Source organism: Heterodontus francisci, chromosome 4 (assembly GCF_036365525.1).
Source record: "Heterodontus francisci isolate sHetFra1 chromosome 4, sHetFra1.hap1, whole genome shotgun sequence".
In the NCBI taxonomy this organism is placed as follows: domain Eukaryota; kingdom Metazoa; phylum Chordata; class Chondrichthyes; order Heterodontiformes; family Heterodontidae; genus Heterodontus; species Heterodontus francisci.
Genome location: NC_090374.1, coordinates 48,559,501 through 48,585,755, shown reverse-complemented (window position 1 = coordinate 48,585,755; position 26,255 = coordinate 48,559,501). Strand labels below are relative to the sequence as shown.

Genomic DNA, 26,255 nt, shown 5'->3' with positions numbered 1-26,255 from the left:
ACCAGGCATACCTCAAAATGAGGTGTCAACCTGGTGAAGCTACAACACAGGACTATCTGCATGCCAAAGTGCGTAAGCAGCATGCGACAGACAGAGCTAAGCGATCCCATAACCAGCGGATCAGATCTAAGCTCTGCAGTCCTGCCACATCCAGCCATGAATGGTGGTGGACAATTAAACAACTAACTGGAGGAGGTGGCTCCACAAATATCCCCATCCTCAATGAGGGGAGAGCCCAGCACATCAGTGCGAAAGATAAGGCTGAAGCATTTGCAACAATCTTCAGCCAGAAGTGCCGAGTTGATGATCCATCTCGGTTTCCTCCTGAAGTCCCCAGCATCACAGATGCCAGACTTCAGCCAATTCGATTCACTCCGCGTGATATCAAGAAACGACTGAATGCACTAGATACTGCAAAAGCTATGGGCCCTGACAATATTCCGGCAATAGTACTGAAGACCTATGCTACAGAACTTGCCATACCCCTAGCCAAGCTGTTCCAGTACAGCTACAACACTGGCATCTGCCCTGCAATGTGGAAAATTGCCCAGGTATGTCCTGTACACAAAAAGCAGGACAAGTCCAACCCGGCCAATTACCGCCCCATCAGCCTACTCTCAATCATTAGTAAAGTGATGGAAGGTGTCATCAACAGTGCCATCAAGCGGCACTTGCTTAGCAATAACCTGCTCAGTGATGCTCAGTTTGGGTTCCGCCAGGGCCACTCAGCTCCTGACCTCATTACAGCCTTGGTTCAAACATGGAAAAAAGAGCTGAACTCAAGAGATGAGGTGAGAGTGACTGCCCTTGACATCAAGGCAGCATTTGACCGAGTATGGCATCAAGGAGCCCTAGCAAAACTGAGGTCAATGGGAATCAGGGGGAAAACCCTCCGCTGGCTGGAGTCATACCTAGCACAAAGGAAGATGGTTGTGGTTGTTGGAGGTCAATCATCTGAGCTCCAGGACATCACTGCAGGAGTTCCTCAGGGTAGTGTCCTAAGCCCAACCATCTTCAGCTGCTTCATCAATGACCTACCTTCAATCATAAGGTCAGAAGTGGGGATGTTCGCTGATGATTGCACAATGTTCAGCACCATTCGTGACTCCTCAGATACTGAAGCAGTCCATGTAGAAATGCAGCAAGACCTGGACAATATCCAGGCTTGGGCTGATAAGTGGCAAGTAACATTCGCACCACACAAGTGCCAGGCAATGACCATCTCCAACAAGAGAGAATCTAACCATCTCCCTTTGACATTCAACGGCATTACCATCGCTGAATCCCCTACTATCAACATCCTAGGGGCCACCATTGACCAGAAACTGAACTGGAATAGCCACATAAATACCATGGATACAAGAGCAGGTCAGAGGCTGGAAATCCTGAGGTGAGTAACTCACCTCCTGCCTCCCCAAAGCCTGTCCACCATCTACAAGGCACAAATCAGGAGTGTGATGGAATACTCTCCACTTGCCTGGATGGGTGCAGCTCCAACAACACTCAAGAAGTTCGACACCATCCAGGACAAAGCAGCCCGCTTGATTGGCACCGCATCTACAAACATTCACTCCCTCCACTACCGACGCACAGTGGCAGCAGTGTTTACCATCTACAAGATGCACTGCAGCAATGCACCAAGGCTCCTTAGACAGCACCTTCCAAACCCGCGACCTCTCCCAACTAGAAGGACAAGGGGAGCAAATACATGGGAACACCACCACCTGCAAGTTTCCCTCCAAGTCACACACCATCCTGACTTGGAACTATATCACGGTTCCTTCACTGTCGCTGGGTCAAAATCCTGGAACTCCCTTCCTAACAGCACTGTGGGTGTACCTACCCCAAATGGACTGCAGTGGTTCAAGAAGGCAGCTCACCACCACCTTCTCAAGGGCAGTTAGGGATGGGCAATAAATGCTGGCTTAGCCAGCGACGCCCACATCCCTGAATGAATAATAAAAAAAAAATCATCAGCGAACGTCCCCACATCTGACCTTATAATGGAAGGAAGGTCATTGATGAAGCAGCTGAAGATGGTTGGGCCTAGGACACTACCCTGAGGAACTCCTGCAGTGATGTCCTGGGACTGAGATGATTGGCCTCAAAAAACACAACCATCTCCCTTTGTGCTAGGTATGACTCCAACCAGTGGAGAGTTTTCCCCCTGATTCCCATTGACTCCTGTTTTGCTAGGGCTCCTTGATGTCAGACCCGGTCAAATGCTGCCTTGGTGTCGAGGCAGTCACTCTCACCTCACCTCTTGTGTTCAGCTCTTTTGTCCATGTTTGGACCAAGGCTGTAATGAGCTCAGGAGCTAAGTGGTCCTGGCAGAATCCAATCTGAGCGTCATTGAGCAGGTTATTGCTAAGCATGTGCCGCTTGATAGCACTGTTGACGACACCTTCCATCATTTTATTGATGATTGAGAGTAGACTGATGGGGTTGGTAATTGGCCGGGTTGGACTTGTCCTGCTTTTTGTGCACAGGACATACTTGGGAAATTTTCCACAATGTCGGATAGATGCCCATGTTGTAGCTGTATTGGAACAGCTTGGCTAGAGGTTCTGGAGCACAGGTCTTCAATATTAGTGCCATTCCCCCACCTTCTCCCGTAACCCTGCTCATTCTTCCTTTTCAGATAACAGTCTAATTCCCTTTTGAATGCTTCAAATGAACCTGCCTCCACAACACTCTCAGCCAGTGCATTCCAGACCTTAACCACTCACTGTGTGAAAAAGTTTTTCCTCATGTCACTTTTGCTTCTTTACCAATTACTTTAAAACTGTATCTCTCTTTCTTGATCCTTTCATTAGTGGGAACAGTTTCTCTCTATCTAGTCTGTCCAGAATCCTCATGATTTTGAATACCTCTATCAAATCTCCTCTTAGCCTTCTCTTCTCCAAGGAAAGCAGTCCCAACTTTTCCAATCTATCTTCATAACTGAAGTTCCTCATCCCTGGAACCATTCTCGTGAATCTTTTCTGTACTCTCTCCAATGCCTTCACATCCTTCTTAAAGTGTGCCACCCAGAACTGGAGCAATAAAATCTAAGGTCGAACTTGTGTCAGATACAAGTTCAACATAACTTCCTTGCTCTTGTACTCTATGCTCCTATTAATAACATCCAGGATACTGTATGCTGTATTAACTGCTCTCTCAATCTGTCCTGCACGTCCAATGCCTTATGCACATATACACCCAGGTCCCTCTGCTCCTGCACCCCCTTTAGAATTGTGCACTTTGTTTTATATTGTCTCCCATATTCTTCTTACCAAAATGAATTGCTTCATATTTCTCCGCATTGAACTTCATCTGCCACCTGTCTGCCCATTCCATCAACTTGTCTATGTCCTTTTTGAAGTTCTACACTATCCTCCTCAGAGTTTACAATGCTTCCAAGCTTCATATCATCTGCACACTTTAAAATTGTGTCCTGTACACCAAGATCAAGGTCATTAATATATATCAGGAAGAGCAAGCGTCCCAACACTGACCTCTGGGGAACTCCACTACTAACCTTCCTCCAGCCCGAAAAATATCCATTAACCACTACCATAATAAAAGCAAAATACTGCGGATGCTGGAAATCTGAAATCAAAACAGAACGTGCTGGAAATACGCAGCAGGTCTAGCAGTATCTGTGCAGAGAGAAGCAGAGTTAACGTTTCAGGTCAGTGATCTTTCATCAGACCTGAAACGTTAACTCTTTCTCTCTCCACAGATGCTGCCAGACCTGCTGAGTATTTCCAGCACTATCTGTTTTTATTTCATTAACCATTACTCTTTGTTTCCTGTCACTCAGCCAATTCCATATCCATGTTGCTACTGTCCCTTTTATTCCATGAACTATAACTTTGATCACAAATCTGTTGTGTGGCACTGTATCAAACGTCTTTTGGAATTCCCATTCCATTAATCATCGATGCAGCAAGAAATTTGAGTAATTCAAACACAAGCATTCACAATGGTTTAGCTGGTTATGGCAGCGAATGCAATTTTATAAAATTACTGCTCTAAACCTTTTAATCTTTACTCGAGTCATATGCTTATTGGCAAAATTCATTGAACTCTCTTTAGAATTCTGCCTTCTTTCAAAATGTTCTAAACTTAAATTTGAAAATATTTCTGCTTTTACTGTAAAGTTTTAGCCATGTGTAAAGATTGTACCAAGTTTGTAAAGAAGGGAGGTGACTGTTCTGTTAATAAGAGAAGAGGGTAAATGAAAGGGAGGAAAGATACCAGAATCAATTTTGTTTAACCATATCACAAATATGACCAGCAAATACAGAGATAATGCACATTTCTAATGGAGGGCATTTCATGCACTAACAGTTGGAGGTGCCATCTTTTGGATGAGAAACACAAAACCGAAACCGTATCTGCCCTCTCAGGCTAATGTAAAAGATCCCTTGATCCCTCAAAAGAGTAGGAAAGTTATCCCCAGTGCCCTGGTTAATATTTACCCTCAAAAAACCTCACTAAAACAGATTATCTGATCATTACCTCTTAGCTGTTTGTTGGATCTTGCAATGAGCAAATTGGCTGCTGCATTTTCTACAATGGTGACCACAGCCTGGAATTTCAATCTGGGGTCGGGAACACAATACCAAGACCATTTCTGGGTCCCATCCCTGCATCGTGTCAGCGTCAGTGATGCAACACGAAAACGAAGGGCCTAATTGGCCTGGGGAGAGGCGAGTTCAGTGTCCAATTGGAGCGCTGGGAGCGGCCTAGAGGCAGAACACTGAAACCGAGGGTCTTTTGAAAAGTCATGACTGGGCTTTCCGTTTCCTTTCTGGGATGGAGCAGCAGAGTGCTCAGAGGTCCACCGCTGGCAAAGGCAGGCATCTCCCAGCAGCACCAAGGTTCACTGATGCTTCCCTTGAGGTTTTAACCAATGCAGTGGCAATTAGGAGAGAGATCTTGTTCCCGGCATCTGGAAGAAGAAATGCTGTATACACCAGCATACAGACAAGCTGAGCAGACTGAGTGACCATAGTTTTCCCTAACGTTGTCAGCTCAAGTGCCCAGTTGTATCACTGAGACATGAGCAACTCTCACAAATGGAGTTGCAATTGGGGCTTAATGGGGCATCAATCAGGGGTACACTAACTCATGTGAATGTCATGCTGGATTAGTTGAGGGAGAGCAGCCTACTCATAAATCATTCTCTCCTCATCCTGCAGGATAAGAGAGTGCACAATTCCCAGGAAATGTCTCGGACGGGTGGTGGTGTGCCCGGCAATCTGAAGAGGCGGCACTGGAAATCACAGAATTGTTACAGCATAGAAGGAGGCCATTCGGCCCATCATGTCTGCACCGGTCTCTGAAAGAGCAATTCACCTAGTGCCATTCCCCCGCCTTGTCCCCCTAACCCTACGCATTCTTCCTTCTCATCTAATAGTCTAATTCCCTTTTGAATGCTTCAATTGAAACGGCCTCCACCACACTCTCAGGCAGTGCATTCCAGACCTTAACCACTCGCTGCGTCCAAAAGTTTTTCCTCATATCACTTTTGTTTCTCTTACCAATTATTTTAAATCTATGCCCTCTCATTCTCAAAACTTTCATGAGTAGGAACAGTTTCTCCCTATCTACTCTGTCCAGACCCCTCATGATTTTGAATACCTCTATCAAATCTCCTCTCAGCCTTCTCTTCTCCAAGGAAAACAGTCCTAACTTCTCCAATCAATCTTCATAACAGAAGTTCCTCATCCCTGGAACCATTTTCATGAATCTAAATTGCGAGGGTGCCATTGCGTCAGGCCATGAAGAGCAGGGTCATTTGATAGCTCTACCTTCAGGTGAAGGACCTGGAGGAAACTCCTGTTCAATGTGTGCTGTGGCTATATGACTGTGGGGTTGGTTGTGCTGAGGCAGCTGCTGAGTAGCCTGAGTTCTCATCACCACCTTCTTGTGTTTCCCACAGGGCCAGTAGAGGAGCGGGAGCAGAATCTGTCAGCCCAGTTGTTGCTGGCCTCCCCAGTGGGGAGAGATGTTTCAGAGCCTGCACCATCACATCATTCCTCTGCATCATCCACCAGCGCAGACACACTCACCTCAATTGGGCCTTAACCATGATTAGAAGGGGAAGCACTGGGTGTGCAGCACATCATATATGAGTGGGAGGAGGAGATTGAGGCAGAGTCAGCTGTGGGCAGTCCCCCTTGGAGACCAGAGGCCTGACACAGCCATACTCCACTGGGCGAAGATGCTGCGCCTCGGGTGTCACAAACAAGGAGGGTTTTTCTGGAGCATCAGAGGCAGATGAGTTTCTGAATGCCAGAGATCCCTGAGGTATTGCGGAGCCATGAGCAGACAATAGAGGAGTCTATACAGTGCATGCTCACCATTATGACTCGGTTTTGAGCGCATGAGCTCCTCCATTGGGAGAGTGGCCAGTCTCTTGGAGAGCCATATGCAGCACCACTCCAAGTGGATACAGTAGCAGTGAGCTGGTATGCACAGGAAGAGTGAGACTCTCTGTAGCATGGAACGCTCAGTGTCACTGATGGCACCAAGATGCTTGAAGTGGCTGCCAGTTGCATCCCAGTCGGTGGCCTCATCTAGCTTGTATGGGCACCATAAAAGGACTGACAAAGTTGAAGAGGCTGATGAGGGCGCCACCCCTCAGGGGGCACCGCGTCATCCTTTGCCTCCTTGACCACTCTGACTCAGGAACCATCCATGCTGCAAGGCCCTGTGGCAGAGGCTGCCCCTGCAATGACGCAGGCACAGCAGCCTGTGGAGCACCTCCACTTCTTCCTCAGCCACAGGGGATCACCCCATAGGAGCAGACATTGAATGCAATCGCCAGGCCATTATTTGCAATTCATGGGTCACCTGGGTGATGTTTTCTCTATTTGTTTTTTCATGACTTTTCTTGGAATAATAATTGCTTATGCTTTCGATCAGACTTGTGTGTTATTATTGCTTGATGTCAAAAGGGAAATAAAGTTTGGGGATGAGCGTTGTGAGGGATAGTGGGTGGGGGTGGACCCGGAGGGCGTGGGTTTGCTGTGGTGCCATGGTCTGTGATGTGGGAGAATGTTGGCAGTGGAGGCCCCATTCTCAATGGTTTTGGGTGCCAATGGGATTCTTCAGATATGTGTGCTTGCAGGATGATTTCTCTCTCTGTTGGAAGGTGAGTTACAGATTCATATGTCATAAGGGTCTGAGAGCCACACAAGTGAAATGTTGCTGAATTAGCATGGCTCTTATGGCTGTGAAGCCTGGGACGGCCTCGGTGGCCATCCTCCAATGCCTGGGCGCTGGGTATCTCTGGAGTCCCCCCTTCAATCTCCTCTTCCTCTTCTTCCTCCTCTCCATCTTCCTCTGAGGAAGAGTTACATTCCAGGTCCTCCTTGTCATCCAGCTCCAGGCCTCTTTGCATAGCCATGTAGTGCAGCATACAGCAAGCGACCACAATACAGACACTCTGGTTGGCTTGTTCTAGAGGACGTCACCCGTCCAATAAAGGCAACAGAAGCATATCTTCAAGATGCCAGGTTTCCAGCATCCGCAGTATTTTTCTTTTATTCAAGATGCCAGTGGTCTGTTCAATGCAGCTTCATGTTAGGAGATGGCATTGGTTGTAGTGCCTCTCTGCATTCGTGTCTGGGTACCAGACGGGCATTAGAAGCTACCTCCTCAGGGGATAACCCGTAACCCCCAGCAGCCACCCATGGAGTCATGATGTTGGCATGAAGAGGTGTGGCACCTGGGACTCTCGAAGGATGAAGGAATCATGACAGCTGCCTGGGAACAGAGTGCATACCTGTAAGAAGCGCTTCCCTGGGGTCACAGACCAGTTGGACATTCAATGACTTGTAGCTTTTTCTGTTATAGTTGACTGGTCTGTCAGTGCCTTGATGGCTATGTGGGTACAATTGATGACCCGCTGGACTTGACAGAATCCATCGATGGCTGCAAAGCCCAATGTCCTCTGTGCCTGCGCAGGCTCATCTATCTCAAAATAGATGTATTCCCTCACCCTCCGGAATATGACATCTGTGACCTGCCCGATGGGGTGATGATCTGCCAACTGCAAGATGCCACCCTGGAATGACCCAGTGGCATAGAAATTCAGGGCAGCAGTGATCTTGACAAGTAGGGGACTGCCATGGGGGGTCACAAGGCATCAGATCATTACGGATCAAAGCGCAGATGCCCGAGATTAATTACCTGGATAGGCACAGTCTCATAAGGGACTGGAGCTCTGTCATTTGCAAGTAGCTGATTCTTGTGTGGTACAGCCGTTGTCTTGGTTAGTGCCTTCTTCCATTGCAGCCCATCTTTGTGCTCTTCTGGCCAGGAGGTGCATCTGCTGAAGCTCGACCTTGCTACTATGTCCAATGTCGGAGTAGCCTGCTCCCATGTCAACTCCCTCAGCTGGCACCCATACATTCACCAGGGCTTCCCCTGCCAATCTCTGCTGCCCAAGTGATGCCAGCAGCCTCACACCCCTCTCAAGAGTCCTACCATTCACTGCTCACAAATGCATGCCTCTCAGCTCCAGAGATGCCAACTCTGTGCCACTGATTGACCAGCTCAGCATTATTCTCCGCTACTTAACTCTGTTGACCAGTGCATCCATTAGCCCCCATGGCTCCCACAACAGCTGCACTCTGAAGTGTCCCAGACACTGCAGGCTGAATTTTATTTGAAGTCGGTATCCTTCAGGCGCGCATGCGCCACCACTGAGCCCCCGCGATATTTTGCGCAGGGGCTCATTTAAATGGAGGGGACGGAACGGCCGCCCCCAATGATGTAGAGGGGTCGCCAGCAGTCGTGTCTGGTGCCACCGTGCAGGTGCAGGCACCATTTTTAATGAGCTTCAAGCCCTTAGGCACAAAGTAAATTTTTAAAGGTACATTTCTGTGCATCATCTTTAAAAAGAGCTGGCGGGCAGCCATAAAGGCGTGGCTAAAGTATGGCGAGTCGAAGAGACTTAGCAGTTGGCAGGAAAAAAGACAGAAGCTCAAGGGGAGAGCCAACTGTGTAACAGCCCCGACAACCAATTTTATCTGCAGCACCTGTGGAAGAGTCTGTCACTCCGGAATTGGCCTTTATAGCCACTCCAGTTGCTGCTTCACAATCCACTGACCGCCTCCAGGCGCTTACCCATTGTCTCTCGAGACAAGGAGGCCAAAGAAAGAAAGATCTTTAAAAAAGTAATTAAAAGCTGGAGGCCCTTTCCCAACCTCCCCCCAATGCTTTTTTTATTGGCCTATATTTCAAAGATTTATTTTATTCCCCCCCAACCATGTCACATTTGCCCTTCAACCCCTTCCTCCACCCCACAGCCAATAAAAGTGTTTTTCCTGCTCCCCACTGGCCTGATAATTTCACTCCCCCCGCCACACCAGTGTCTCGCCTTGAATCCTCAAACGGGGATAGGAAGGCACGGGATTTCCGGCCAGAGGCCATAGAATTGGCGTGGGATGGTCGCCCGGTCCAGGTAAGTTAATTAACATTTTTTTGCATAGGTTTGAGTAGGTAAATGAAGGCCCCGCTGCTTGGCAGCGGGTGGACAGCACCAAGGCCTTGCCGCCGCCAGTAAAATTTTACCGGCGGCGGCGAGGCCTTCTTGGCATCGTGGATCATGGCGGGCCTCTCCGGGAAGAATTTTCCAGGCCCCGCCGCCACGACCCCCCACGCCAGAGGCCTCATAAAATTCAGCCCTTCGTGTTCCCTGTGCTTCCCGATTGAAAATTTCAAACTGCTCCTCTGAAGCCTTTTAATGAGCTCAGCAACGAGCACAAGAACCCATAATTGGAGGCATGTGGGTTTCCAGCTCTCCCCCCACCCTGCCCTGCCCTCCCTTTGAAAATTGCATTGTGTTCTGGAGGTGTCGGGCTCCACTGATGCCTTCCAAGAACTCGATCTTCAATGTGCACCTGTACCCATAGTCACCCCCACGGGCAATTGAACATCAACCCCACATTTCAAAAATGCTGTAAAGTGCTTTAGCACATGCTGAGGTCTTTTGTTCTTTTAATTGATATCAAGTTGGCAATTTCATTCAGCCAGGGATGCAGTGCAAAGGAGAGATGCAAAGCTAAACTCTAGTTTTTTGTCATTCATTTATGGGATGTGAATGTGGCTGGCAACACCAGCATGTGTTGCCCATTCCTAATTGTCCTTCAGACGATAGTGATGAGCCGAAGGATTGAGTTAGGAACAAAAACTGGAAAAACTCGGGGCTCTTGGTCTTGAAAGTAGGTGGGTGAAAGCAGGCCATTTAGAAATACATCAGGTATCAGATTGGAGATTTAACTCTGCTTCTCTTTCCACAGATGCTGCCAGACCTGCTGAGTGAATCCAGCATTTCTTGTTTTTGTTGGAGATTTAATAGAGGTGTTCAAAATTAGGAGGGATTTTGATAGAGTAGATAGGGAGAAAATGTTTCCATTGGGAGGAGGGTCAGTAACCAAAGGCACAGGTTTAAGACAATTAGCAAAAGAAAGCCAGCAGGGCGAAGAGGAGAAATTTTTTTATAGCGCAAATTAAGATCTAGAATGCACTGTCTGAGAGGATAGTGGAAGCAAATTCAACAATAACTTTCAAAAGGGATTATATACTTGGAAAGGAAAAATATGTTGGGCTATGGGAAAAGGGCAGAGGTGTGGAACTAATTGGATTGTTCTTTTAAAGAGCCAGCACAGGCATGATGGTCCGAATGGTCTCTTGTGCTGTATCATTCTATAATTAATAGCATGGATAAGGTAACTCTGGAGCACTACTTCACGATAGGTCAACAGATTAGAAGAGAGGAACATAGGCTAAACTAACGAAAGGACCATTTTAGAATGATGTCCGGAGGCGTGATTAATATTTGGAATGGTGTTTTGAATTGGTTAATGTAGGCAAACAACCTTAAATTAATTTAAGATACAGTCAGTTCATATTATCGGGAAATATATTTTCCTGGATGGATGAGTTACGATGGAACTAGTCACATTACTGATTTCGGTGATCGGAGAAGGGAGAAGTTGGTTGGCATGTTGGGCCAGAGTAGGGAGACCCTTACTCTGCATCTGGCCCATGTGATACCAGACATGGGACTGTTTATTGGTTGTACAGAGTGAAAAAGTGCAAAAATATTCCATTCCTATTATTATCATCCCTCATTCTCATGAAAACAATATTCAAGAAAAATGTATTAAAACATTTAAAAGTTTTTTCTTTGCTTAACTTTACCTATAGTAAAGCCAAAGTGTTCAACAATCTTGGAGACTTACATCGTATTTTGTTTCTGACAGTCTGTGTCGGGTATATTAAATTTATTGAAACTAGGTATTTCTCAAAGGGTATTTTTCTAGTAGTTACACATTAGAGATTCTTCATGCAGGCTAATGTATCATGTGAGGCATTGTATCACACCTAGTTCTGTCACCACCTAACATCCACATGTGCATTTTCTAGCAGCAGTTACTGGACAGGGATCCAATGCAGAAACCATGGCTGAATTTTCCCATAGCTTTGAAACCTTCGATAAAGTGGCTGATCTATCATTCTGTATGTGGTGTGTTGGTAACAATATACATGCCATGAGGTTGAGTAAAATAATTACCAGTATTCATGTCTAGGTTTAAATGTGAACAGCGATTTTTCCCTTCAGACTTATAATGCTGTGAATAAGGACAAGCTCCCACTCAATAAATCACTTTAACTGCTGATAGCCGATTGAATGTTACAATATATAATGAAATTAATTGATATAGTCCATCTTTATTATTATGGAACTCACTTGAGTTTAATGATATGTCAATGTAAATCACCATGCTGTTAAGTTTCCAGTGTTTATTGGAATTTCTGTCTCTCTAGTCATTAGAATGTCTCCACTCTGTGGATAAAAGGTTTGTTCAGTATTTATCTAAAATAATTGAGCTGTTCAAACTAAATCAAATGCTGTTAACAAAACCAGACCCTGTTTCTACAAGCAATCCTTGGGCTAGTTGCATCCTGACAACTGTCTGGCCTGTTCTGACCTTGTTCAGATTCATTTTACATTGTCTTATTGGTCAGTTGGTATAGTGCCATTATGCTATTCCACTGTGCTATTATGCCACGCTATAAAACTGAAATGTTGAAACCATTGCCTGTTAGAGATAAATGAGATTGAAATCCTCATAAGTGCAATGGAGTGGATGAGCCACTCCACTGCTGTCCTCTGCCCTTGATCCCACTGGAGTATTTGGAGTCAGATTAAGTTCTTTTAAGAAGAGCATTTCAACAGGCCTTTCTGAGAAGTTGGGGCAGAAGGCAGAGTGCTACATGTCTGTACAGGGGTGGTACTGGAAGCTGCTTCACTCCTCCCCAAAATGGTGCAGCTCTGCCTGTGACCAGCACGCCCTCGTAAGAGGATCAATAAAAAAATTGGCAGTCATTTCGTCCAGGTCATGACTTCAGCCTCGATACCCCAGTGGGTCCCATCTCAAGAGCCCTTATCTGTGCCACAGTAGCTTTCCAACTCCCCAAAACATGCTGATGTTCCCATATGCCTTACCTGCACCACCACACCCCACCCCCACCCTTCCTATCACCACATTAACTGTCACATTCAACATCTCTTCCAGTTCCTCCACTCGCCAATAAACTAGTTCCACGTCTGACCTCACCATTTTCAAAGCTGCATTTTCTCCTTCTGCTAATATGTTGATGGCACTGTCCTCCATTACAGTGAAAATGTGCAATGTAACTGCACCTTCACTGGTTTTTGCAGTCTCCCTTTTGCTATGTGCCAGCTGGTCCTGAAAGAAGAATGGGAGTGGGTTAGTGTTTCCCTTGTAAAAGGGTCCTGTGAGACATTTACAAGTTCAGTTTCAGTTTTTTAAATACTTACCTTTAATCTTATTTTCTCCTTACCCATAGCGGTACGTAGAGAACCCCAATGTAACTGCGTGCTACAATGAATTGATTCAGTTAGAGCATGGAGACGTGCGGTCACAATTCAAACTGCGGTATGTATTTTAGTAATTAGCTGCACTTTACAGATGCCAATAATGGAGCTAAGTATTCGGGACATGGCATTTAAAAAATCAATTGGACTATATGTAGAAACATCACCAGAACCAGATGATATGTATCCTAGAATACAGAAGAAAGTTGGGGAAGAAATAGATGGAGAGATCCTAGTCTCAATTTTTCAGTTGTCGTTGGAAGCAAGAATTATGTGGAACGAGAAACAGTGGCAAACATTACATCCCTATTCAAGAAAGGAGAAAAGGATAAACCTGCTGATTATAGGTCAATTAAACGTATCTTGGTTATGAGTAAATTCTAGAGTTCATTATATGGGCGGAAATGAGTGAATACCTAAAAAAGATGTGTTATTCAGGAACAGCCAGCCCGGATTTGTCAAAGGCTGGCTGTCCTTCACTAATTCAGTTGAATATTTCAAAGAAATCACAGTGTATGTGATGGATTTCAGAAGGAGTTACATAAAGTGTAATATAAGAGTTTTGAAAGCTTATGGTATTAAAAGAAACATAGCTGTATGGATCGAGAGATGGTGATGGCACGGAAAGCAATGAGTTGCTGGAATATTGCTGGAATGCTTTACTGCAAGGGAGAAACTTTAATATCACTTAAAATGGAATTAGATAAATATTTGAATAGCAAGAATATAAAATAACTCCGAGAAATGGGATTAATGTCGACAACACAAGTTAGAGAGCAAGCACCGACACCATAATGATCGGCTGAATGGTCTCCTACTGTACTGTAGATTGCATGATTCTAGGCAATAAAGTAAAGAATTTGAATCTGTTTTAACTTATATGCTTCTACATACGATTGGGCTTTTATGCCTGCACTCTTAATAAAAGTCATCTTAAATAAACCTTTGCTAATATAAATTAATGTATTACTGAAATATTTCCATTACTCTGATCATTTTTCCAGGGCGTGCAGCTCCTTATTCACAGCCCTAGAGCACTGCCAGGAGGCCATAGAAATTACAAGTGAGGACCATGTCATTCAGGTAACATAACATTACCATTTTGTTGCATCTCATCTATAAATGATTAGTTTAAACCAGTTACTTTTACATTAACATTTTGAGAAATCAGTATTCTTCTATTCTGGGATGTATTGCTTGCAAAGCTCATACAGTTCTTCATCGAAACAAAGGATCAGAAAAGAGTCTGTAGTCCATCATGCCAGTTGTGGAAAATATAGGGCCCACCCATCTGATGGAAGCCCCAGGGCTTACCCTTCAACGTACTGTTCTCTTCCCGCAGGCTTCAATTTTTAACCAGCTCCAGCAAGGTCCTTCTTTAAATATGCAGATCCGGGCTTCGATCTGGGTGGAGTAGTCAACGAGAGATTTGAAATCCTTTTAGACTTTCATGACAAGACATCATTGATAGTAGAAATGTAAGAGGAGATCTGCAATTGTTTCCATTGTCATTGTTACGATCCGGCGAAGAGGGGTTGAAGGCCTTCCTTCTTTTCCCTCTCCTTGTTTGACCGCAACAAGGTTTATTTCTTTTTTAAAGTGGATGTACTTGCCAATTCAGTGAGTGTTTCACTATTTACGCGCTATGATCATAAAAGAACCAATCGGTCAGGTTTTCTTGAGTTTAACAAAGAAAGAGGTTAGCTTTATTATACCAAAACCTATCTAAGTAAAATAATAAACTACGCTCCGACTTTCACACACACACACACACACTCGAGGGTCACTAGCACACACAAATAGGTTACAGAGTGGGGAAGGATACATTGATCAGATTAGAGTCCAGAGCAAATAAAAGAGGTATACAGTCTGTGGAGTTTGGTGGCTCAGTTGTCTTCCAGCTGAACTCGGTGGTCCTGAGGTTTCTGGTTTGTAGATGTGGCTAGCAGTTTCGGTGGTCCTCCTGGAATACAGTGATGTGGATGAGCTCCTTCACAGGGTCTCTGTCTGCCGCAGTGATGCTTGGGTGGTTATGGCCAGCAGGCAGGGTTTTAAACATGCCAGGTGGACTGGGGAAAAAGAGAAAGAGAGAGAGACCCCCACTTGGGTTTCTTCTGATTAGTGTCAGTTGCTTGTCTGCAGAGAGAAAAAAGCCTGCTGAAAACACAGAGATGATGGGCCTGTCACATGATGGCTCAGTTTGTATTTCCTCTTGCATCTTAATTGATTCATGTCTAGGACCTCCCTTCTCTCCATCAGGGTCCCACTGTTCAAGTGATTACCTTTGAGTGGTCCGTCTCCACCAGTTTAATGTACCAAGATTGCCTTTTTATGTCTGGCCATGTAAAGCACTCTAAACTTCTCAAGTCATTGTTCTGGAGGGGACAGGCCAGACAATTCGACTCCCTCTCAATGCAGTGGAATGCAATCTCAATGCAGTGGAATGCAAGGGATTTTGATGCAAATTTCAATGGCCATTTTAGCTGCTAGCAGTCACCTTTTAAAAAAATTTAATTCAGGTGTCCAGCTGATGGATTGAAAAAAATCATAATTCCGCATAGCACATGTTCATGACATCATACTCAGTGTAACCCTTTTTCATCATAGCCAAGTGCTGGAAAATGGGATTAGAATCGATAGGTGCTTGATGGCCGGCATGGACACAATGGGCCGAAGGGCCTGTTTTTGTGCTGTATAATTCTATGATGCTATGACTCTATCTTGAAAAGGTTTGGTTTAGAAAGATCATAAGACCTATAAATTATATGTTTAATTTCTTCCATTGGTAGCTGTGATTTTGTTCTTGCTATTAGATAATTGCCAAATATCCTGGCTAAATCAACTAACAAGAGGTCTGAAATGACAGTTGGCTACAACAAGATGTTATTCTGGTCTGTATTCCATGGTTTACCTGACAGTAACAATCCAAACTGCAGTCACTTAGAACCTGGGATCTTTAGGATCTGAGTTTGAATCAAGCCAAACTAATATGACGGAAGTTTCTTCTGCTGGCTGTAAGAGTCTTAGGCTTGGTCACCTTAGACAATCTCAACTCAATTTCTAATTGGTGGAGGCCCAAAAACAAAAAACAATCCTAACGATCAGAAAATGTAATTAAATTGGCAACCGTGAAAGGAAGGCTATGAAGAAAGGTCCTATGCACTGTATAACAGTTCATGCAACGGTTTGCCTTCTGAGGCTGGGCTCAGCCATATTGTTGGAGTAGGAAAAGAGGGAGCTTTACTCTGAATCTAGCTTTTCTATAGATCATTTTGGACTGCATAATGGTGATGCAGGGTGACAGTTCCTTGCATTGATTCCCCTAGGCTTCATGAGCGTAAATATTCTGTTGAAAAAACTTTAAAGAAAGACTTTTTAAAATTAATATTCTTGTCTCATGTCTCTCATACTTCAGTTCTGTTTTACCGCACCTTATCAATCATCACACGCCATCCAGTCCCAGGGTAATGCAGTGCAAGATTTCTCAACTATTTGTATGACAGATGTCGAGGGACTTGGAGGTTTGCAAATCAGTTGGTTTTAGTATTTGTTTTTCTAGTGCCTACATGTGAATATATATTTATAAGGATCATTCTTACCTTCCATCTGTTTGGTGCAATGCAGAGAGCAGTGCATGGAACAGTCCTTATGATTACAAATCTGGGTTCCTGACTACAATCAAATCAAGTCAAAGTCTCTTTTTTATTGCTATTTCTAAGTGTTTATATATAACAGCATTTGCTTTTTCAATTTGATTCAGAGCAATTTGTGAATACCGGCCAGTTGTAAATGTAACACAGTCATTAGCGCTATGCTGTAAAATTGAACAGCTATGAGTCCTGATGACATCAGGATCTGACTGGAATTTGAGCTCAGAGGGCTGAATGGAAAGTTGCAGTGAATTTTCACCCAGTGAGGAAGAGAATCGGGGCCAGAGGAAGACCAAAAAAGCATTAGGTTTTAGAACTTTTTTTTCAACTTTCCTTATGGGGCCAGTTGGAACAGGAGCATTGGTTCCTAGATGTACCTGTTAACACCCCTGGAGCTGACTCCACCAAAGCTTGTGCAGTCATGGGAGATCTCTTCATTTGACTACCATTGGCAAGTGTGTTGCCCCATTGTGATGCTCCCTACTTCAGTAATGCTGGAAAGTCCAGAGGAGGTGGCCTGCTAGGGAAGGTGGATGATTTTGGTTGCCTTCAACTGGAAATTTCTCTTAGGTGCTCCTGTGGTCTGCTTTGCAAGAGGGTCACTTTAAAATTGTTATTGTTCTGGAAAAGTTTCAGAGGTCAAAACCAGGTGGCTCACACACCTACCTCGGGTCAGCCATTAATTTTGGTCTTATTGCACCCCAGCTACACTTCTTTGTCCCAATGAAGGCCTAGGGAGTAGGGAACTGCAACATTTTGTGTCCCTTGGCCTTGCCCCTCCTACATCAATCGCTATGCTGGGGGAGGGCAAAGGCTCCACCCCTAATAGGCCATCCCATAGATTTTGGGCTCTAGGGCAGGTCCTGGCATATCTGGAACTTTTTTTACTAGGAAAAATAGCCTTTGATAATGACACACCATAAATGTAAATAGTATGACTTGCAGTAAGTACCTATTGGTACAGCCTTTGTTAACAGAAATGAAAAAAAAAATACAAGGGTATGTTTGACCAGAAAGTTAACCTCAGTCTTGATTTCCTTTGCAGTATGTGAATCCAGCATTTGAACAGATGATGGGTTATCATAAGGGGGAGCTGATTGGCAAAGAACTTACTGAACTACCCAAAAGTGACAAAAATAAAGCAGATCTTCTTGATACAATAAACACATGTACCAAAAAAGGAAAGGTGAGTACTTCGTATAGCTTTTCAAGTCTTTGATCTATTTATCTCTTACACATCGCCATTTGTGGGATCTTACTATCTGAAAAATGGCTGCCACTTTTTCTACATTACAACAATGATTTTCATTATGGCGGCGGGAAACAGGAACCGGGTCTGGTTTAAACATGTGAGAAGCTGATTCCGATTGCAATGTTCAGATGGTCGAGCCCTTAATTAGTATGGAGACGGGTTTCCTGTCCTCTTAGAGCCAGTGGGATTGAAAATGGCAGTGGGTCAGATCAAATGTGGAGCTTATGTAGACTTGCATGGCAGCCATCACTGAGACTGTTTGCTGTCATGAGGAAGAGATCTGCCTTCCACAGCACCAGAGGAAAGTGATATATGGAGAGCCGGAGACCTGGCAAGAGGGGCAGGGCAGACCCTCGCTTCATCGATGCCCACCTGGATCTAATGGCTGTGAGAGATAGGAGGGAAGTCCTGTTCCTGGAGAGTGGCAGGAGGAGGCCACTTCATCATGCAGCAGGGACACTTCAGTGTTATCTCCCTCTGCCACCTCTTCCTCCTCCTCTCTTGGTTCCTACTGCTCCCTGCAATGAACCTTCCAGGGCCTCACTGACTTAATGGTCCACAACTCTCTGGAGGATAATATTATGGAGAGTGCAGCAGACTACCACAATGACCAAGACTCTTGCAGGAGGGTATTGGAGGGTGCCACCTGACCAATCACCAGAATTGCAAACCCGATGGCCTGCTCAATGGTTGGCCTGCTGAGCAGGTGGCATTGGTTCTTTCACCTCTGTGCTTCTGCCTGCGGCTCCTGTAGAGGGGCCGATAGCTGTCTCTTCAAGGGATTTCCCTTGTCCCCTTGGAGCCAGCCATGCACTTTGGGGGATGGATAAAGAACCGAGGCAGCCTGGATTGGTGGAGGATGAAGGGGTCATGGCAGCTGCCAGGAAAGCAAGTGCACACATGGAAGAAGCTCTTGTTGTGGTCACAGACCAGTTGGACATTCAGGGAGTGGAAGCCCTTCCTGTTGATGGATGTCATTGGCCGGTCACTGCGTGCCTTGATGGCCACTTGGGCACAAGTGATGATGCCCTGCAGCTGGGGGAATCCATTGATGGAGGCTGAACTCAATGCCCTCAGGTCTATCTGTGTCAAAATGGGTGTAGACTGCCGCACTCCTGAAAATGCCATCCGTGAGCTGCCTGATGAGCTGTGGACTGCAAGATGCTACCTAGGTCCACAACTGATCCCTGGAATGACCCGTTTGCTTAGAAATTTAGGGAGATGGTGACCTTGACGACTGCAGGTAGGGGATTGCCATGAGAGCCGTGAGGTCTCAGGTCATTGTGGATCAGAGCACACAGGACCCACACCATCTGCTTGGAATGGCACAGCCTCCTACAGCACTGACGCTCTGTCGATTGCAGGTCGCTGACTCTTGGGCTGTGCAGCCGATGTCTTGGGTAGCGCCTTCCTCCACTTTCAGCAGCCAACCCCGCCCCCACCCCCCCCCCCCCCCCCCCCCTGCCAGCCCCAGCTGTGCTCCTCTGGCCTCCAGCTGTCCTGATCAGATCTGCTCAAGCTGACCCTTGCTGGTCCATTAATTGTCAAGTGGCCTGTTCCATCTGAACTCCCTCAGCTGGGCTTTGTGTGTTCACCATGCCTTCCCCTGCCAACCCCAGGTTCGCCAGTGATGCCAGCAGCCTCACATCCCTCTCTGGTTTCCTGCCACTCATCACTGAAAAAAGCAAGTCTTGCAGCTGCAGCAATGGCTTCTCTGTGTCACTTAGCTGCACTTCTCTTTGTGCCTCTGTAGTATTTTAATCAGTCCTTCACATTGCCCTTATGCCCCCCACCTCCACTGTGTTAATGACTTGAACACCCTGTCGTGTTTCCTCCATGGTGTCCTCCATGTTTCCAGCCTTTAAAAATTAAAAACTGCTGTTGACAATCCTGTTAATGACCTCTTCAATAAGCTCAACAAACATTTAATTGGAGGCATGCACCTGACCCGTTCCCTCGCTGCCGGTGTGCCTTTAAAAATGCCATCACATTCTGGAGGTAATGGGTCCCAGTGCTGACCTCCATTGAGCGCGATCTTCAAATCGTGCTTAGTGGGCTTTGAAAATCTGGCCCATCATGTCTTTAAGGGCACATTGACTGTATCCACCCTGAACGTTTGGCAGGAAGGGAGAGCAGCGCAAGACCACTCTCCCGAAAGGACAGCCGAAGGCCCTTCCAGGTCAAAGAAAATGTGGTTCCAAAGAATCTTTCGCTCTAGCAGGAGCCACAATTCAGATTCAGTAAGGTCATCAATTTTCTCAGGACTTCGCTTGTGGCAAAATCTGAGCCTTTTCTGGAATCTCAGTGGGACTCACAGCAGTTCTTAACTGCCATGTGACCCACTAAAGCCTTTCAAGTGAGTAATGGGCAGAATTCCAGAGTCGTGCTAACATCCCCTAGACTCAGGAGAGGCATACGGAAGATCCTCCCTTCATCAGAAAATGCCTGAAGCTAAAAAATGGGGCATAAAGCAACGCAAGCTGTTCTGCCCCATTTTTTAACCCAAGCCCTGATCATTGACCCTGACGCCTTCCCAATTCAGGCCCCCACCTCAATCTCCTACAACACCTAACTGAGGGCTGCTGCATTGTTACCAGTGGCCCAAATGTGAAATTCCCTTGAGCTGTGGATTCTTGAGGCTCAAGGCCCAATATCTAGAGAACTCCGGGCCTCAGCATTCAGGCACATTTGCTGCAAACTACACTCCCCACGTACCCAATTTCTAGGCCATCTTGTTCACATGTATAGATAGTATTTCTGCCACATTTCCAACAAAGTTACAGCAGCAACATCTCTGAGGAAATTCCTGGCCCTAACTTACTTTTCATAGACTGGATTCAATCTTGGGCATAAGCAGCAGGAGTGGCAAAAATAATTCCTTAGGCGACTCTGTTACCAAGCTTTTTTAGAACTGAAATGTCTCTAATTTGCATAGTTACAAGAGACTTTCAATTCATTCGTACTGGTATGATATTCCTCATGTTTAAAATCAAAACTGGATGCACTTCATACTTGAAACACTGTTTCTTCAATGTAACCTTGAAGTACATCTTTTAAAAGTTTTCAGAGTTGAAGTCATACTCTAGATTTTACATATCACACATCACTCTTCAAACTGTCAAAAGTATGAATAAAAGAAATGGAAAGGTATACTTTTCTTGTTTCTGATTGAGAGATGGAAGATTACAATCTGTAAACTTGCCTCACTTAAACAATTGACCTCCCGAATCTTTTAGACCACTTCCTCATAGGGAGTACTCAAGCAGTAGCCTGAAAGGGATAGATCAGATTAGCAGCCAAACATCACAAACTGGTCTGGATTCCAGACAATCCATAAGAAACTACTATTAAAAGATTGCGTCAACTGGTATGATGGGGTGCTGAATACTAAAGAATTTACATAATGCTGTGTGGTATCCTATTTGTGATAGTTGTTGGAAACCCATACAAAATGATGTATGAAAAATATGCTCAGAAGTTCCAAAATTGGCAAATAATCCATGATGTCTTTCATTGATAAAGATATGGTGAAGTATTCCAAAACTGACAAATAATTCATGATGTCTTTTACAGGAATGGCAGGGAATTTACTATGCAAGGCAGAAAGCAGGAGACAGTATACAACAAGATGTAACAATAACACCTGTGATAGGCCAGGGAGGGTAAGTATCACTATTTACTACCAGGAAAACAAGGCATCACAAAAATAAACAGCAGCTTCTATATTTAATGTCACCCAGCATGTATAGAGCAGACAACAAGAACGTTCCAGTTTTAACTATCAATGTTCCAATTCTATAAAACAAACTCTTGGAGGATTACTGATAAACTTACACAGAGACTTGATACCAAGCCTGTAAATCTTTCTTCATAATGGTTAATTATTAATCTAATTTAAAAATTATGGAATATTAACCTGTTCTTTCAGTAAGCTTTAATCTTGCTGTTCTCTATGTGGTAGGGACACTGCGCTGTGTACTGGAATATAAGTGTAGTAAGGAAGGAAGAATAAGGGTCATTGTATTGAAAGCCGCATAGAATTTTCACAGTAGAACTAAAGTTATAAATCTTAAAGCAATATTCAGAATTGTGTCTTGTGTTCATTCAAACCTGTGGTAATCTAATCTTGTGATCAGTACCAGTGATTGAGTGTGGCACGTTCATATAAATTCTTGGAGCTGGGTTCATTTGTAAGAGTGGCGTGGGCCACTGAACCAAAATGTCTGGAGCCATTTTGAAGCTAGTTCTGAAGCACAGGTCTTCAGCACTACAGCCAGCTAACATTATAGGGAATCCGAACGTTTTCTATAGGCATATAAATAGTAAAAAGGTGGTTAAAAGGAGGAGTTGGGCCAATTAGGGACCATAAAGGGGATTTATGCATGGAGGCAGAGGGCATAGTTGAGGTATTAAATGAATATTTGCATCTGTCTTTACTAAAGAAGAAGATGCAACCCAAGCAATGGTGGAAGAGGAGGTAAATCAGACACAAGAAGGGTTTAACGTTGATAAAGAGGATGTATTAGGCAGGCTGTCTGTAAAAGTGGATAAAACACCAGGACCGGATACCGAGGGCAGTGAGGGTGGAAATTGCGGAGGCACTGGCCATGATTTTTCAGTCTTCCTTAGACACAGAGGTGGTGCCAGAGGATTGGAGAATCGCAAACCTTACATCCTTGTTCAAAAAAAGGGTTTAAAGATAAACCCAGCAACTACAGGCCCTTCAGTTTAACTTCTAGAAAGAATAATTCAGGACAACATTAATAGTCACATGGACAAATGCAGGTTAATTAAAGAAAGCCAGTATGGAGTTTTTAAGGGAAAAGCAAGTTTAACTAACTTGCTGGTGTTTTTTGAGGAGGTAACAGAGAAGGTTGATGAGGGCAATGCTGTTGATGTGGTGTACATGGACTTTCAAAAGGTGCTTGATATTGTGCCACACAACAGACTTGTGAACAAACTTATAGCTCATGGAATAAAAGGGACGGTAGCAACATAGATATGGAATTGGCTGAGTGACAAGAATCAGTGATCTATGGACAAGTACACCAAGATCCCTTTGACCTTCTGTACTTCCTAGGGTCCTATATTGTATATTCCCTTGCCTTGTTAGTCCTCCTAAACTTGTATAAGACACTAGTTCGGCCTCAGCTGGAGTATTGCGTCCAGTTCTGGGCACCACACTTTAGGAAATACACGAGGGCATTGGAGAGAGTACAGAAAAGATTCACAAGAATTATTTCAGGGATGAGGAATTTCACTTATGAAGATAGATTGAAGAAGTTAGGACTGTTTTCCTTGGAGAAGAGAAGGCTGAGAGGAGATTTGATAGAGGAATTCAAAATCATGAGAGATCTGGACAGAGTAGATAGGGGGAAACTGTTCCCACTTGTGAAACGATCGAGAACGAGAGGGCACAGATTTAAAGCAATTGGTAAGAGAAGCAAAAGCAACATGAGGAAAAACTTTTTCATGCAGTGAGTGATTAAGGTCTAGAATACACTTACTGAGAGTGTGGTGGAAGCAGGTTCAATTGAAGCATTCAAAAGGGAATTAGACTGTTATCTGAAAAGGAAGAATGTGCAGGGTTGCGGGTAGAAGGCGAGGGAATGGCACTAAGTGAATTGCTCTTTCGGAGAGCCGACACAGACATGATGGGCCGAATGGCCTCCTTCTGCGCTGTAACAATTCCATGATTCTGTGATGTTGTCGGGACCCGTACCCTTTGCTGTATCCAGTGCACTCAGCCGTTTCCTGATGTTACGTGCAGTGAATCAAATTGGCTGAAGAGTGACATCTGTGATGAAGGGCACCTCAGGAAGAGGCCGAGACTTGGCACCTTTGGCTGAGGTTGGCTGCAAACACTTCAGTCTTCCCTTCTGCACTACATTCTGGGCTCCACCACCATTGAGGATGAGGATGTTTATGGCGCTTTCTCCTCCCGTCAGTTGCTTAATTGTCCACCACCATTTGCGACTAGATGTGACAGCACGGCAGAGCTTTGACTTGATCTGTTGGTTGTGCAATCACTTAGCTCTGTCTACAGTATGCTGCTTCTGCTGTTCAGCATGCATGTAGTTCTGTGTTGTAGCTTCACCAGGTTGAGACCTCATTTTCAGGTACGCCTGGTGCTGGTCCCATCATGCTCTTCTGTACTCCTCATTGTACCATGGTTGGTCATCTGAACTTATGGAGGAAAGCAAACAAATCTGTATTATTTCAACTCTTTTATGAATATTCATTTTCCCTATTGAAAATTCACACTCGGTAAAACCAGGAGAAATGGAACTGAATTTGACTGGACCAATAATTTGGTGTTGTGCTGGTAACACAGGTATAGAGCACAATGACCACATCAAGTGATGGCCGGTAAAATAGTGTAGGTTGAACTGTAAGTGTGACCACTTACACGGTGGTACGCAAACTTCGCTAACTGAATTCGTCCCTCGTATACTTTAATACATTAATACAATGCTGACGTACTGATAAACACATTTTGTGTGTCTGTAGAAAGTGTAGTCTAGAAATTACACTCCATAATATTAGCAAATGGATGCTAACAGGCATTCACACAAAAAATGCCATTTAAATAGTGGATGAGGCAAGTTCATAGAAATGCATTAACCATTCCAAAGATTGGGTTGATAGTGGCAGAAAGGCACACAGTAGGTTGGGGCACAATGTGTTGTACATGATAGGAGAGGCTCCTCAAATGCTGTTGAAATGGTTACTCAAGAGATCGAAGAACAAATAGATGGATACAAAACCCTGACAATGTGATTGGTGCGGTGGGGTATCACTTATTTTAGGGTTTGCTCCCTCACTGAATCATTAAAGAATGTCTTAACTATTGGTGTTTAGTAAACTGAAGAAACACCATTACTGACTCCTGATCAAATGCTTGTCAATGCTTCATCTGATTTGCTCAGGAGTGTAACTGTACTTTATCTACTATCAATAGGAAAATTAGGCACTTTGTGTCAATCAAGAAATTGTGCAGTGATAACAATAAGGTAAGATTTTTAACTGCTACTTTCCTCATTCTTTTCCACTCAAGTGCCCTTTTTAATGTATGACAGCATCTGTAGGCTTTATGGTGCTGACAAAAGTCATCATAGACTGTAATGTACTTCTATTGCTGTGTTAACAATAGTTGCAATTTCCATTTTACTAGATTTAAAATTGCTGATATATTTCTTTATAATTAGTTAGCTTTAAATGAGGTTTAATTGGTGAAACAATTTTAAACTCACATTCGCATCTTACCTAATTACTGTTGAAGTTGTTGCAGTCACTCTTCAATTTCTAAGCAATTAGCTTTAACTGGAGTTTCACCCATGCAACTCTCCATTATACTCACTTGGCTCCACACTAATCATTGTAAAACCCGACCACTGTGAATCTTATTGTGTAATTGGAGCTCTGTGAAATGTACCCTCTTTATATTACTGAAGCAATAGGAACATAGGAGCAGGAGTAGGCCATTCAGTCTGTCGAGCCCTTTCTGCCTTTCAATACGATCATGGCTGATCATCCACTTCAATGCCTTTTCCCACACTATCCCCGTATCCCTTTCTGTCATTGGTATTTAGAAATCTGTCGATCTCTTTTTTTAACATGCTCATTGATTGAGCTTCCACAGCTCTCTGAGGTAAAGAATTCCAAAGATTCACAATCCTCTGAGTAAAGAAATTTCTCCTCATCTCGGCCCTAAGTGCCTTCCCCCTATTTTGAAATTGTGGCCCCTGGTTCTAGATTCCCCAACCAAGGGAAACATCTTACCTGCATCTACCCTGTCTATCCCTTTAAGTATTTTGTAGGTTTCAATGAGATCACTTCTCATTCTTTGAAACTCTAGAGAATACAGGCCCAGTTTCCCCAATCTCTCTTCATAGGACAGTCCCGCCATCCTGGGAACAAGTCTGGTGAACTTTCAATGCAAAAGGTTGGCAGGATGTGAGAAGATGGGCATGAGGGGCAGTAGGAGAATTGGCAGTTTAAGGCTTCACCTCTTGGGAGTCCTACTCCTAAAACTTAAGATTTTCTTTTCTTCTAATCAATTTTCTTTGTTAATTATTTTTCCCTTCCCTCCTCAAGGCATTGTTTCTTCAAGGTTCTGATGAAAGGTCACAGACGTGAAACGTTAACTCTGTTTCTCTCTCCACAGATGCTGCCAGACCTGCTGAGTATTTCCAGAACTTTTTGTTTTTATTGCAGATTTCCAGCATCTGCAGTATTTTGCTTTTGTTTCGTCAGTGGCGTTTAGTTCAACAGATGTCAGCCACTTGTACCTCACCCAAGTGAACATCCACGAGAGGACAGCAATCAGGAGTGGGAAGCACAACTGATTTTTTCCCCCCTCTCCTTAACCCAGGCCTGCTGGGACCAATTAATAACACCTCTACGACTGCTTGGCTATGATCAGCCAACTCAAGCACAGATTGGG

General features: G+C 44.4%; 1 protein-coding gene across 1 annotated transcript in view; it reads left to right on the top strand.

Annotated features, from left to right (window-relative positions):
• Positions 1–26,255, top strand: part of pde8b (phosphodiesterase 8B) — a 288,620-nt gene that overhangs the window by 205,634 nt on the left and 56,731 nt on the right. Inside the window, exons 6-10 of the mRNA XM_068028806.1 lie at positions 12,880–12,968; positions 13,912–13,990; positions 17,603–17,743; positions 21,383–21,471; positions 24,771–24,822. Of these exons, the coding sequence (XP_067884907.1) occupies positions 12,880–12,968; positions 13,912–13,990; positions 17,603–17,743; positions 21,383–21,471; positions 24,771–24,822 (450 nt within the window). The remainder of the gene's footprint in view (positions 1–12,879; positions 12,969–13,911; positions 13,991–17,602; positions 17,744–21,382; positions 21,472–24,770; positions 24,823–26,255) is intronic.